This window comes from Lynx rufus, unplaced genomic scaffold (assembly GCF_022079265.1).
Source record: "Lynx rufus isolate CCGP_SWC_20201006 ecotype Redwood Valley unplaced genomic scaffold, mLynRuf1.p SCAF_8, whole genome shotgun sequence".
NCBI classification, from domain to species: domain Eukaryota; kingdom Metazoa; phylum Chordata; class Mammalia; order Carnivora; family Felidae; genus Lynx; species Lynx rufus.
This window is the reverse complement of record NW_025814896.1, coordinates 86,069,762-86,084,965: the sequence shown is the minus strand read 5'-3', so window position 1 is coordinate 86,084,965 and position 15,204 is coordinate 86,069,762. Positions and strand designations below refer to the sequence as shown.

The 15,204-nt window shown below is 36.2% G+C and overlaps 1 protein-coding gene and 1 non-coding gene across 4 annotated transcripts in view; one reads left to right on the top strand and one right to left on the bottom strand.

The window, feature by feature from the left end:
* APLF (aprataxin and PNKP like factor) overlaps positions 1-15,204 on the bottom strand; it is a 90,911-nt gene that overhangs the window by 39,560 nt on the left and 36,147 nt on the right. For all 3 annotated transcript variants that reach the window (XM_047069432.1, XM_047069430.1, XM_047069433.1), the window contains exons 4-6: positions 11,341-11,488; positions 10,887-11,019; positions 2,985-3,130 (exon numbers count right to left, since the gene is read on the bottom strand). In XM_047069432.1, coding sequence (XP_046925388.1) covers positions 2,985-3,130; positions 10,887-11,019; positions 11,341-11,488 — 427 coding nt within the window. The remainder of the gene's footprint in view (positions 1-2,984; positions 3,131-10,886; positions 11,020-11,340; positions 11,489-15,204) is intronic.
* On the top strand, positions 13,138-13,261 carry LOC124504476 (small nucleolar RNA SNORA28). Its single transcript, XR_006960449.1, has one exon. It is a non-coding gene; the product is annotated as a small nucleolar RNA SNORA28 (small nucleolar RNA).

The window sequence follows — 15,204 nt, the reverse complement described above, 5'->3', positions numbered from 1 at the left end:
TTGCCTAGTTGAGCCCAGCCAACCCACAGAATTATCAGAAATAATAAAACACTGCTAAGTCACTAAATATTAGGGTAGCTTGCTTACCAGGAACAGACAATTAACTCGCTTTATAATACTATTTGCTTAAGTTGTTTCAGTTAGGCTTCCTTCTGTTTTTTGTAACACAGCCCTAATTAGATTATGTAAATCATGTAGATTATTTCTTTAACGTTAGTAGATTCAAGCACCCTCATGTTCACTCCCAAATTGGACAATTACATAACCCGTAAGGAGCTGCAGAAAGATGTAAGAGAATTAATGAGAAATATGGACAATTTCAGAGCAATTATCTTCCTGACCAGACATTGAGTCACAAAGCCTGTAGACAGTCTAATTTGTGTGGTAGAGATATCCATCATACCCCAAATGGAAAGACTTACATTTGAGTCCCGAGATCTCTAGCAATATGACCTTGGTCCACAGTTTCCTCTAAGGTGTTGAATGATGGTACATCAGTAGCTCTCACCTTTCAGTGCCATTAAAATTGTGGGAGTTTATTTACAATAATACTGTTGCACAGGCCCTGCAGATCAACTGAATCAGAATCTCAGGAATAGGGCCCAAGAGGGTGAAGGTGATTTCTGCCCCTTCTTTCCACTTCCTTTCTCACCAATTCTCCCCAAGAAAATGTGATTCTTTCTAAGTAAATTGACCTACGTCTACTCTATAGTCCTGGCCAAACCGTTCTTAGTCTCTTGTAACTGGTAATCTCCTGCCATTAGACTAACTAGGTGGGCCCAGCGTCTTGTTTTCTCTCACTTTTAACTTTTTCCCTCCCCTGCTCCACACTATAGAAACCCCTCAGGATCAGCTGCCAACCAGTGTTAAAACTGAAACTGGACAGGGACAGAGCATGAAGTTTGGAAAGGCTCTGCTTGGCTTTTTAGTCTAAGTCACTTTTTCTGGCCCCACTTTACCAGAGAGCCCTGCGTAAAGTGTTATGAAAAGGTTATGGAAAATTGAGGCTTATTTCTCCTGTACTAGGGGAGATGAATCTCCCTCAGAAACCCTAAGGAAGGAGAAGTAACGCTCTGGCATTCCTGGGACCTGGCTCCCCAGCAACAGTTAACACGCCTTATGATACCACCTGCTTAAGTTGTTTCAGGTAGGCTTCCTTCTGTTTATAACAGAGCCCTAATTAGATTATGTGAATTAGGTAGATTATTTCTTTAAAGTTAGATTCAAGCACCCTCATGTTCACTCCCAAAATGGACAATTATATAACCCGTAAGGAGCTGCAGGAAGATGTAAGAACTAATGAGAAATATGGACAATTTCAGAGCAATTATCTTCATGACCAGACATTATTAGAGTCACAAAACTTGCAGACAGTCTAATTTGTGTGTCTTCAAAATCTCACAAATACCTCAAATATCTCGGATCTGTTTACTGCTCGCTACTCTCTGCAATCTATCAATTAAGAAAGTGGTCTTAAGTTTTACTTGTAATTACCAAGCTTGGGTAATGGGTTGGGATAAACATAGCAAAATATGCATACTACAAATTTTCTTCTGAAAAAAGTAATTTTTCTTCTTGGAAACAAAAGGCAGTCACATTAATATGTTCAGAGAATAGAGCATATTAGGGCTCAAAGTAAACAAGTTTTATCTTAATAGCTTTTTATGGTCAATACATGTGAGTTAGAAAACATTTTGTTTTCATTTATTAAACCTCACTCCATAAGTAAGCAAAGGAGTTGAGCCCATGGGGATTAGACCTCACTTCCCTAGCTGGAAGAAAGGATCCAGTGAGAAGCCAGATCCTTTCTAATGGGAGAGGAGGCAGGAGTGAGGTGAGTACTATAAAAGGCCTGACCCTCTGGAAGACCTGACTGCATTTCAATCATCCCAGCATACACTATTCTAAAACCAATCCTACTCCTTTGGCTCCTGCTAAGACTAAAAAGATGGACACCCACAGGGCTTAGCCACAGAACTACAGATCACGAGAACTGTTACCTAAAGCCACCCTTTTCTGAAGAGGAAAAATACCTGAACTTTCTGCCTTGCTCGCTCACTCATGCTTTCTCTCTTTCTCTAATTCTCTCATTTTAAATGCATCCAATAATAGGTCCCATTTTCATTAAGTACCCAGTGTTAAAGAATGCTTAAGTCAGCCAAACCATTATAATGAGTTAGCAAAAACTGAAAGAGGAAAGAGAAGGTTTCTAAATATTGTAAATTAGCCCAGAAATAATCCTGCAACAGACTATTAAGAACTAGCCTATCAGTTGTTCATCACAGGTATCAAGAAGAAAGTGGCTACATATGCAGTCTGAGGATGACCAATGAAATAGAAGAAACCGGGTTTTCAGAATGGAGGTGCCAGTTACAACCAGAGTCTAGTGGTCTCCACTTTCTTTCCAGTCTGAAAATTTCTAAATTAAATAGATATGTTTTCTACAAAGCAAGTACGAATTTAGTTTTTGTAAGCCAAAAAAAATCTGGGCTAGTTTTTATCTTCATAAACTCAATAATAAATAGCAGTTTGGGTTTTTCCTTGCTGCATACAACATATAATTAATTCTTACCTAGAACACTTGATAAAGAAAACAAATGATCAAATAATAAATTCTTTTAAAGATTTTATTTTTAAGTAATTTCTACACCCATATTGGGGCTCAAACCTACAACGCCATGATCAAGAGTCACACACTCTAGGGGCACCTGGGTGGCTCAGTCAGTTAAGCATCCGACTTCGGCTCAGGTCATGATCTCGGTTGATGACTTCAAGCCCTACGTCACGATCTGTGCTGACAGCTCAGAGCCTGGAGCCTGCTTTGGACTATGACTCCCTATCTCTCTGCCCCTCCCCCGTTCACCATCTGTCTCTGTCTCTCAAAAAATAAACAAATGTTTTAAAAATTTTTTTAAAAAGAGTCACACATTCTACCAAATGAGACAGCAAGGCGCCCCCAAATAATAAATTTTTTAAAAAATCACCTTGGATGAAATGATAGACTCTTCCTGATCAGCATTTTTGCACTTTTTCCCTGTGTCTTGCTCTGCTGATGTACTTTTTGAACTTCCTGATGAATTTAATCGCTTTCTGCAGATTCCTTCTTTTCCACTTCCCTGGATTATATTACCTTAAACATATACAGAAGGAAAAAGAAAAAATTATCTTTTATCTTCAAATGTCAATCAGAAAGAAAGAAGAAAGAAAGAAAGAAAGAAAGAAAGAAAGAAAGAAAGAAAGAAAAGAAAGAAAGAGGACAAAAGGGCAATTAAAAGTAAAAGTCCATTTATATTAATGCCAACTTGAAAACACTTATTTGCAAACTCAAAAAAGTATTAAGCAGCACTTTGGCCAGGAGCTCCAGCCCTGGAGACAGTCAGACCAAGATGCTAATATGAACAGGTGCTATCCTTGAACTGCTTCACCTTGCCTCTCTGAACGCTGGTTTTATCACCCCAAAAAAGGGAATTATAATAATAACTCATAGAGTTACTACGAGTAAATGAGGTTTGATATATAAACTATGTATCACAGTACTTGAGATGTGTTAAATATTTATTTTTTATTTTAGCATTGAATTTCCTAACAGAAAATTTAACATATAGTCAGCCAATGAATTTTACATATAATTATTGAGCCCCTAACATCCACAGTGAGAAATTAAACTTAATAACAGATTAAGAACCCAAAATTACCCAAAAGGGAGAGTGACCTCTACAAACTTCACCAATATAGAAAATAAGTCTCAATAACAATGGACACTGTATCCCATATAATACTTAGCCAAGGTGCAACACATTTGGCAAACCTAAGTCGGTATCATATTTTGTTAATAAATCCATGAGCCCTCTAATCAGAAAAAATAAAAAATCTGCTCTTTTTAAGAGGACCATCTTCATGCTTAATTATCTGTCTCCCCTACACTCAAATGGCAACTTCATGAGGGCAGGAACTTTATGTGCTTTGTTCACTGTTCCCTCCTTTTGTCTCCAGCACCTAGAAATGTGCCTAGCATAAAACTGGTGCTTGGTAAATGTTTGACTAAATGAATTGTGAACATAAACAGAATTGGCAACAATCACCAAACTAAAAGGCAACCGACAAAATGGGAGAAGGTATTTGCAAACGACATATCAGATAAAGGGTTAGTATCTAAAATCTATAAAGAACTTATCAAACTCAGCGCCCAAAAAACAATCCAGTGAAGAAATGGGCAAAAGACATGAATAGACACTTCTCCAAAGAAGACATCCAGATGGCCAACCGACACATGAAAACATGCTCAACATCACTCACGATCAGGAAAATACAAATCAAAACCATAATGAGATATCATCTTACACCTGTCAGAATGGCTAACATTAACAACTCAAGCAACAACAGATGTTGGTGAGGATGCGGAGAAAGAGGATCCCTTTTGCACTGCTGGTAGCAATGCAAGCTGGTGCAGCCACTCTGGAAAACAGTATGGAGGTTCCTCAAAAAATTAAAAATAGAACTACCATACAACCCAGAAATTGCACTACTAGGTATTTATCCAAGGGATACAGGGATGCTGTTTTGAAGGGGCACATGCACCCCAATGTTTACAGCAGCACTATCAACAATAGCCAAAGTATGGAAAGACCCCAAATGCCCATTGACGGATGAATGGATAAAGATGTGGTATATATATACAACAGAGTATTACTTGGCAATCAAAAAGAATGAAATCTTGCCATTTGCAACTACGTAGATGGAACTAGAGGGTATTATGCTAAGGGAAATTAGTCAGAGAAAGACCAGTATCAAATGACTTCACTCATATGAGGACTTTAAGAGACAAAACAGATGAACATAAGGAAAGGGAAGCAAAAATAATATAAAAACAGGGAGGGGGACAAAACATAAGAGACTCTTAAATATGGAGAACACACAGAGGGTTACTGGGGGGTTGTGGGAGGGGGGATGGGCTAAATGGGTAAGGGGCATTAAGGAATCTATTCCTGAAATCATTGTTGCACTATAAGCTAAGTTGGATGTAAATTTAAAAAATAAATAAATAAAAAAAGAATAATGATATGGGAACATAACTGCAAATGTAGTGAACATAGACTATGAGGTAATGATTTTTCAGTCAGTGTGGCATAACAATTTTATGTTCATGATGACATTAGTTAGGAAGCTAGGAATCCACTGTTCCCACTGGAAGACATGTGAAGCAAAAATGTCACCTTTCTTCAGCAGTCCCCCTCTAAGTGTATTAGTCAATGTTCCATTCATGCAGTTATTCTCAGCTTCAAATCACTGCTTCTAGAAATAGGCAGGTTTAGGCACACTCTTCAAGGTGATAACACGTTTTTGTTTGTTTGTTTGTTTTGTTTTTAATGCACACATATCTTTAAGCATTTCAGTCTCTGGGATTTAAAAAATAAAGTATTTTGCTCTCCATTTCCACAACTAAAGTGTCTTCACTTCAACACCTGTTCAGTTTTCTTTGTAACAAACCTGTGAATGTGTGTCTATGCTACTACAAAATTGTACTCACATGTGATTGATACATTTTAATAAATTATTTTCTGAGAATTAAAAGAAAAAAAAAAGACAGAATTGACCCAAAGGTTCCCTTGAGAGCCTGAAGAGAGGTTTTGTAACGCAATCCACAGTGACTATTCTAATGTTCTAAAGCACGGTTTAGCAAATTTTTCTACATAAAGCCAGACATAAATATTTTAAGTTCCATTGGCCATATAGTGTCTGTCACAACTACCAGCCTCTGCCTTTAGAATGCAAATCAGCCACAGACAAAACACACATGGATGAACATGGCTGTATTCCAGTAAAACTTTATTGACAAAAACAGGCAGCATGCCAGATTTGGCTCGTGGGTTGTAGTTTGCTCAGATCTGAACTAAAGGATATTCAAGTGGTCTGAAATAACACTCCTTCATTAAGTAAGGAAAGAAATACTGTCCATATTATTTAACAGGAAAATCAATTGAACCAATATAATGTATTTATATAAGAAATTTATGAATAAACTTTTCAATAACTGAACTGCCTAAATTACTTAAATATTTGCTTTGAATCTAAATTAAGAAGATTTCATATCATTTTAGAAACTGTGAGGAATAAGACTAAATAAGACTACACAGCTTCATGCAGCAAATGTCTAAATGCTACAAGAGATAAGAATTAGTCAAATCAAGAGAAATAATCAACTAATGGTACTGCTTACTATGCTAAGAACCAAAAATGTAAATTAAGGAAGACACAGCATCTGCCCAAATGGCAGTTTACCACATTCCAAGTGTCACACATGTACATAAAATCCTAAGCTTAAAAAATATATATTTAAAATATTCTTCAAAATTCCAAATTTTCTACTACAAATATTCCTCTAAGGACCAGAGCTAATTTCTTTTTGCATAGTAAGAAGCCATTTTGATACTGCTGTAAAAATGCTCTTTACAGGGGCGCCTGGGTGGCGCAGTCGGTTAAGCGTCCGACTTCAGCCAGGTCACGATCTCGCGGTCCGTGAGTTCGAGCCCCACGTCAGGCTCTGGGCTGATGGCTCGGAGCCTGGAGCCTGTTTCCGATTCTGTGTCTCCCTCTCTCTCTGCCCCTCCCCCCGTTCATGCTCTGTCTCTCTCTGTCCCAAAAATAAATAAAAACGTTGAAAAAAAAATGCTCTTTACAAAGAGTATATAAAATAAACAGCTTAATTAGCTCATAATAATCATAATATCTGGCATAGCAAATACTTTTCTACATCCCAAATGGGTACAGTTAAATGATCACAATCTAAAAGAAAATAACTTAAAACAAATTATTTTTAATATTACTAGTTTCATTTACTTGTATGAGCTGTTATACTAAGAGCTATATGCAGGTGTCATTAAAATTACAACCATCCCTGATCTTGGAAGCTAAGCAGGGTCGGGCCTGGTTAGTACTTGGATGGGAAAATTACAACCATCCAACTTTATCCTCCAAAAGAACCACCGTAACAGTTACATTGACAATTTGAAGTGTATCCTTCCCAACTTCCTAAGGTTAACCAAATATACAAATACATACGCGCAAACACACACATGACTAAAATAATAAATGCTATCATTTTTGTGGGATAAAGACACAGAATTGGAATTTCCGGATCCAAGAGTGTTGTATACTTAAATATGTAAGAGATGCTGCCAAAGTAGTCATATATTTGTTGCCTAACGACTCTTCTGTAGTATGCCCCAAATTTCTGAGTTTTGCCTTCTTTTTTGTTACTAAATAATTATTTAAAACCTTCTACCTTTTATAAGGGTGACAGATAATATCTGCCAGTAGGTTTGCCACTTTGCTATTTCCCTTTAACTTTGTTTATAAGTGTCTTATGCACACGAATTTTTTTTTTTTCATTTTTAATCTAAATGTACCTGTCAATTTTTCCCTGATGGTTCTGGGCTCCCTACCGTCTTAAGAAAGCTCCCCAGAAGTAATAAAAAATATTGTCCCCATATAGTCTTCAAATGCCTTAATAGTTAATTTTTACATTAAGATTATTAACTCAATAAAAATTTATTTAAGAACATGGTATGAGGTAGTGCTCTAATATTGCTGTCTTCCAAATAGAAAGCTAATTTTCCCAACATTATTTATAATAACAATGCATCATTTCCCAAGCAATTTGATCTAATAATTTTGAATATATTAACTGTATGTTATTTTGGTCTGTTTCTCAGTGTTCTGTTCATTTTTTACTGGTCTAACTTATCTATTCCTACTCTGGAATTATCAACTACTTAAAATAGAAACCAGACCCAGATTGTGATGTAAAAAGGTTCTCTAAAGGAAGAGGTATTTCTGTTATTCAAACTGTCCTTGAGCATACATGGAAAAATCTCCTAATTCATTTTGTACAACACTGACATAGCTCAACGCTAAAATCTGACATAGATGGCACACAAGGAGAAAAATACTAATCACACTTAGGAATATAGATACAAATTTCCTAAACTAAGCAACTCTAACCTAACACAACTTAAAAATAATAAGCCATCATGATAAATTAAACTTATTCTAGGAAACCAAGCATGGCACATTAGGAAATCTACCAACATCACTAACTACACTGACACAAGAAAATGCAGGACTGTTTCTTTTTGTTTTTTCTTTTTTGTTTATAGCCCTGCCCTGACCCCACTGCTCACCTATGCCCTCCCCTTTCTCTGTCCCCACCCACGCCTTGACAGGACTATTTCTATACCAAAAAATTTGTCAAAGAATTCAACAGTTATTCCTGAAAGAAAAATAAAGAAATAAAACATCCTAAAAATGACAGAGTATCAGAACTGAATTCCAATCATTTTAAAGCTGATACACTAATAGAATTCCTATTAAAATCAGGAATAAGAGATGCCAATTTTATCCACTTTATTCAAAATTTATAGGGTCTAGTTCATTAACTAAAAATGTTTTAAAGGCAGTAGAGCAGAAGAGCCAGAACTGTCATAATTTTGCAGATATGACTACACAGCTAGATAATCTGAGAGACTTACAAAACTACTAGAGTTAATTAGATAATTTAGCAGGGCTGTTGGAAATAAAGTAAACAGAATAACTAGCACTTTAAGTAAATTTTAAACTATAGTCGAATTAATAGAATGTCAGTTCAGCATTTACAGTCTGCACTGAGCAGTCATGTGGAAAATATTCAGAGTACAAAATTAAATGCAAACCAGATGATTTGGGGACTACTTCAATCTTTTTCAGCACGTGCCACCTTTCGTGACTCCATGTTGGAGGGTTAGAAGACGGGAGAAGAAGGGTACTGCAGAGTAGCAGACACCAGTGAAACTATAAAAGCTCCTTTTTCAATCTAGCAAGAATACCCTAGCCCAGGAATTGTGACTACTCCTAGAGCCTAGAAGGCTGAGGGAACAGAGATGACTGGCAGTCAGGAGAGGGCAGGCTCTGACAGCCATGCCCAAATCTATTCACTTGCCAATCACCAAGGGACACAGAGAAAATTTTAGCCCAGGCCTGAGAAACTCATGATAATTTCCAAGGGCTAATATCTGGGGACCCAGAAAATAATCTAGAACTATTCTGGCCAAAAAACAAAAGGACAGCCTGAACACAGCAAACATTCAGGTACATTTAAGGATTAAACCAAGAGTTAAACTGAGAAAAGATCTAGGAGAGGATGCAAGAACATATTAAAAAAGAAAAGAATAAAAACACCAGAACATAGGGAGGGTAAATTTGTGGGGCAGTATAGTGACACTGCTCAGAGCATGGGCTTTAAAGCTCTCAGCCAGAGCTAGGTCTCAATTACGGCTCTGGGATTCATTACGTGATCTTGGAGAAGTCATTTAACATCAGTTTACATCATCTGTTCTGTACCTAATGACACAAAAGGCTCTAAAACATCACGTTAATCAGACCATCTAAAGAGATATGAATGAACAAAGTATAGTACTAAACCTGCAAAAGACTTAAGAAAGTAACCGACATCTAAATGAGTCCAAAATGCATCCTAGAAATTGATTTTTTTAAATCTCTAGCATTGATACATTGACCTGGATGATTTATTACTTAAACAAATAAAACAACAACAATAATGATAATTATAAACTACACAGCAGAGAAAGTCAAATTATTTTGATTTTTAATTAGCTGGATTCAAGTACTAAACTGTCCTACAGGTACTTCTAAATCTTCGTGTCTCTGAAGGAAACAAGTAACCTAACTTTGTTCTTACAACTACCCCCAAAGTCTGTTTACAAGAAAGAATCCATGTCAGAATCCAAACACTTTTCTATCTTATTTTGAAGCTTTAGCATTTTAAGAACACTGTGTATTATATAATATTCCTATCCAAATCAATGTCAAATTGTTTTCCTTTGCATGTTTAAGGTGAAGTACTCAGAAAGGTGCTTCAGATTTTACATGGTACATCTAGCTAGTGAAAGTTAATAGCTATTTTTAATTTGCAGCCAAATATATTTTGGACTATTAAAGGCAATATAATAGTGGCAGCACAAAAGCAGGTACCATGCAAAACAACTCTGAAAGAAAAGGACTTGCTTGCAGGGAGGCAGTTCACATCGGTCCAAATTTTGGTCAAGTAAAGTTATTCTTTCTATATTAGAGAAATTGTTCTACTGAGAGAAAGTACCTGCCCCCTCTCCAGTACCATTCCCCACTCCCCATTTCCTTCCTGCCAACTGAGGAATTACCATGCTTAATGAGAAATGTTACTGATAAAAACATATTACATATGTAATGATGGGTCTTGGAGATTGAAAACCACTATAAAACTCTTACCAGGAAATCTTAGGTTTAGATATGAAAATTCTCCAGATCACATCTCCCACAATACATAATATATAACCTACTTTTCCCATGAAGTCACTCTAATCCTACCAGATCTAGTTTTAATCATCTTGATTCAATGGAAATGCCCAGCAGGTGACATAAATCATTGTGGTATCTGCCATGACAGTGAACTGTGCCAGGGCAGAGGTGCCCCCTTCTTTGAATTTTCCTGCTCATAATATTGTGTGCTCGGCAGTTTTTTATTTAATTAAATTAATTTAGAAAGCTCTTACTGTACTGGCCTTTTATGTCCTGTCATGGTTGACACAACAACAACAGGTATGTTTGAAAATCTATATTAACATAAGTCTAGCACATAAGATAAATAGCACTTGTTAAATCAAATGGTAATTAGCAGGATGGTATATGATAGATATGATAAATGGCATAAAATAATAATTTATGTTTTAAATTAGACTTCACGTACACGTCTAAAAACGTTAGGCTAAGTTATACACTAACATAACCACTAGTCTATCTCCACGAGTTCAGAAAAAGTTCCAAATTCTGCTTACTGTTTTCTAAACAAAACCTACCCCCACTGCTGGCTGGTGCTGAAAGGTCTTGGTCACTTCGATTGTCTGTTAACATCCATGCTGGCAGGATTCTTCTCCTCTGGGCAGGGTTAGACTGTTGCTTACTGATGTCTCTACCTTCACCTAGGAAACACTAAAAAGGCATCTATATATTAGTTACTAAACATAATCATTCAGCCTTAGTGAAACTGTAAGATTATTTACTTTGCAGAAAACTACCATTAAAAAAAAACCTATCTGCAACCGTGGACTGAATTAGTCAAATTTCACAAAGAAAGAAATTCATTATCTCTATTAGTTGATGTGTTAGACTAAACTCTATTCTGAGCTATTCTATTTAGCTTAACCTAAAAATGGCAATGCCAGTAATATTGTCATGATATGGCTAATTTCAGGTGTCTTTTCTCTTCTTGAAGTAAGGAATATGTTACAAATGGGGTCTTAAATTTCTCACCTCACTATTTGCAGTGGCAGTTTGGGTCTCAGCTATTTCTGTGCTTCTTTCCAGCTGTGGGTTACCAGTTGTCTCATCAGGCGAATTAACCGAGGATGATTTTGGTGTTTCATTTAGAATATTATCTTCTTCAAGCATCTGACTATTTCTATAAAAATAAAATAAAAATCATTTAAAACACTTCTATTATACCACATCATTATAAATGTGATTCTCCCAAGGACATCTGACTAATGAATTGTGTTCCTTTTCTTGGCCTTAGCAAGACAAAAAAGCAGACCATAGTATACTAGAATAAAATATATAGATGAAAATACGTTCTTTATCTTCTGCCCACTGTATCAGCATAAAATGCATTTATCTTTCTGAATCATGGGCCTAGTAGCACAGCTATTTATGAAGATGGGTAGTGGCCATCTCTCTTAAAGCTTAAGAGCTATTTACTTAGTATTTGTCAGATAGCCCATAAAAGTTAAGATCAGCACCCAGCATCCAAAGAGAAAATGCAAACTGCAAAAATATCAGCTAAGCTAGTTTGGCTTTGGAGAAAAAAATAAATAAAATCCTAATGTCATGTTCACACATGGCTACTACTGGAGTTCTGGACAGGACAGCCACTTGTAAAATCTCCCCAAACCTGTAGTCCAACTGGAAGCTAAATGTTCTGACACAGAAGCATCTACAGTCATATGTGGAACATACTTAGCAGAACCAACTACCTCGCGCTTGCTGCAAAGTGCACGAAGATCATCCAAAGCTGATGGGTCATTATTCATTAAATATGCTTAGAGACAATCCAACAAATGTACTTTTTTGAAAATTTGAAAGTATAGATGGAAATACTACTCAGAAATAAAAAGGAAAACTGATATACAACAACATGGATGAATCTCAAAGGCATTTTGCGAAGTCAAAGAAGCTGACACAAAAGGCTACATATCATATAACTCCATTCATATGACATTCTGAAGAGGTAAAGCTACAGGGACAGAAGTCAGATCTGGATGCCCAGGCCCAGCATGGGGTGAGGGGAATGACTACAGAGTGGCATGAGGGCGTTCTGGGGAAATGGAAATGTTGTCTATCTCACTCACTGTGGTAGAACTTCCATAACCACATACATTTATCAGAGTACACTGAATTATACATTTAAAAGGGATGGATTTCACTGTGTATAAAAACAGAAGATAGAAGATTTCAGAAATGTGTCTAGCTGAGAAGATAATAGTTAATGGCTTGTTTTGTTCGAGTATTTCTTATACGGGAATAATCTCTTTCAAAGGCAGACTTGAATTTCAATGGCAGAAATCAGCCAAAAGAGAAAAACTTACACTAAATCACGGTGCAACGTGACAGTGTTTGTTCATTCAATAAATATTGTTTAAATTTTTTTGACTATAGTTGACACACAATGTTACATTAGTTTCAGATGTATAACATAGTGATTCAACTTTTCCAAATTGCTATGCTCATCCCAAGTGTAGCTACCATCTGTCTGTCACCATACAATGCTATTATAATATCATTGACTGTATTCCCTATGCTGTGCCTTTTCATTCAATATTTTTAAAACACCTATGGTGTGTCAGGTACTTTGCCAGATGCTGGAGATAAAGACTGAAAATGAATGATTATCCCATCTATGATACCTCACTCCCCTTCTAATATCCAGATCCATTTTACTCAGAGGACACAGGTGTGCTTCCAAACAACTATTTTTCCCCAAATTTTCTTCATATTTAATCTGAAAAATATTAAGAAAAATTCACTAGCGCAATAGCTTTTCACAATTTATAGTTGTGACACTCTGTGTCAGATGATTGAAGTTGTCTGATGCAATTGGAGCTGGCTATAGCAAGAAAGTCTAACCTATTCCAGTGTTCTCCTCCATGAGACCAACTGTTATACAGACTTAAACAGTGAGGGGGAAAAAAAGAAAGAAAGAAATTAAGCAACAATATCCATTCCATTTCATTTATTTTCTATTGTGGCATAAATTCAAGACTAACATAAACACACCCTATGGATCACAGATAATTTTTGCTTAATATTTACCAAGAATAAATGTGACAACAAAAAAATCCAATCCCAGAACAAAATTGTAATTAACATTTAGTTCCAAATAGGTCAAAGTACAAATTATTTTATTACACTTTTATTTAAATATCAAACACTGCCACTGTGATATAACTGTATTTTTATTTTATCTTCAAAGACTTCTACAAGCAATCAACTATCACAGGATTTATAATGCAGGGTTACCAGAGTTTGCTACATGCAAAAATTAAAACTTGGAAACTTATCTAAATACAGTATAATAAAGGTAACTGAGTTATCTTTTTAAATAGCTTTATTGAGGGGCGCCTGGGTGGCGCAGTCGGTTAAGCATCCGACTTCAGCCAGGTCACGATCTCGCGGTCCGTGAGTTCGAGCCCCGCGTCAGGCTCTGGGCTGATGGCTCAGAGCCTGGAGCCTGTTTCCGATTCTGTGTCTCCCTCTCTCTCTGCCCCTCCCCCGTTCATGCTCTGTCTCTCTCTGTCCCAAAAATAAATAAACGTTGAAAAAAAAAATTTAAATAGCTTTATTGAGACATAATTCACTTAACAATAAAATTCATCCTGTTAAAGCATACATAAAATTTACTGGTTTTTAGGATATTTACAAAGTTAATCTGTAATGCAGCCATCATTAGTATCTAATTTTGGAACATATTCATCACCTCATAAAGAAATCCTGTGTGTATGAGTAGTCACCTCCCATTCCCTTTCCCTCCAGCCCCTGGCAACCACTAGACTACCTTCTGTCTCTATGAATCTACATTTTCTGCACATTTCATATAAGTGGAACTATACAAGTTTTTGTGTAGACAGATGTTTTCTGTCCCATGTATGGACAGAGTGGAATTGCTGGACCACATGTAATTATATATTTAAAATTTTGAGGAACTGTCAGAATATGTTCCAAAGAGGCTGTATCCATTTTACAAACCCACAAGCAGTGCATAAGCATTTCAATTTCTCTACATCCTTGCCCACACTTGTTATTATCCTTTTAAGTATAGTCATCCTAGTGGACGTGAAGTAATACCTCATTGTGATTTTGACTTGCATTTCCCTAATGACCAATCATGTTGAATATCTTTCCATGAGTTTGGATATTGGCCATTTGGATATTTTCTTTGGAGAAATGTCTACTCAAATCTTTTATGTATTTTTTAATTGGTTTATTTGCCTTTTTACTGTTGAATTACAAGAGTTCTTTATATATTCTGGATATAAATTCCTTATCCGACATATGATTAGCAAATATTTTCTCTCATTCTGTGAGTTGTCTTTCTACAATCTTAATGGTGTCTTAGAAGATAGGAAGCTTTTAATTGTGATGAAGTGCAGTTGATCTATGTTTGCTTTGCTTGTGCTTTTGGTGTTGTATCTAAGAAATCACTGCCTAATCCAAAGTCACAAAGATTTACACCTGTGTTTTTTCCTAAGGATTTCATAATTTTAGCTCTAATATTTAGGTCTCTGATCCATTTTAAGTCCATTTTTATATGGTGTGAGGTAGGAGTCTAACTTCATTCTTTTGCATGTGGATATCCAGTTGTCCCAACACCATTTGTTGAGAAGACTATTCTTTTCCCCATTTAATTGTCTTAACAATCTTGTCAAAAATCAGTTGGCCATAATATAAGGACTTATTTCTGGACCCTCAATTCTATTTCACTGATCTACATGTGTTTTTTCAAGCTACTATCATACTGTCTTCATTACTGTAACTTTGTAGTAGGTTTTGAAATTGGGAAGTGTGAATCCTCCAACTTTTTTTCTTCCAACTTTTAGGAACTGTTTATTTTCCATTAACCTT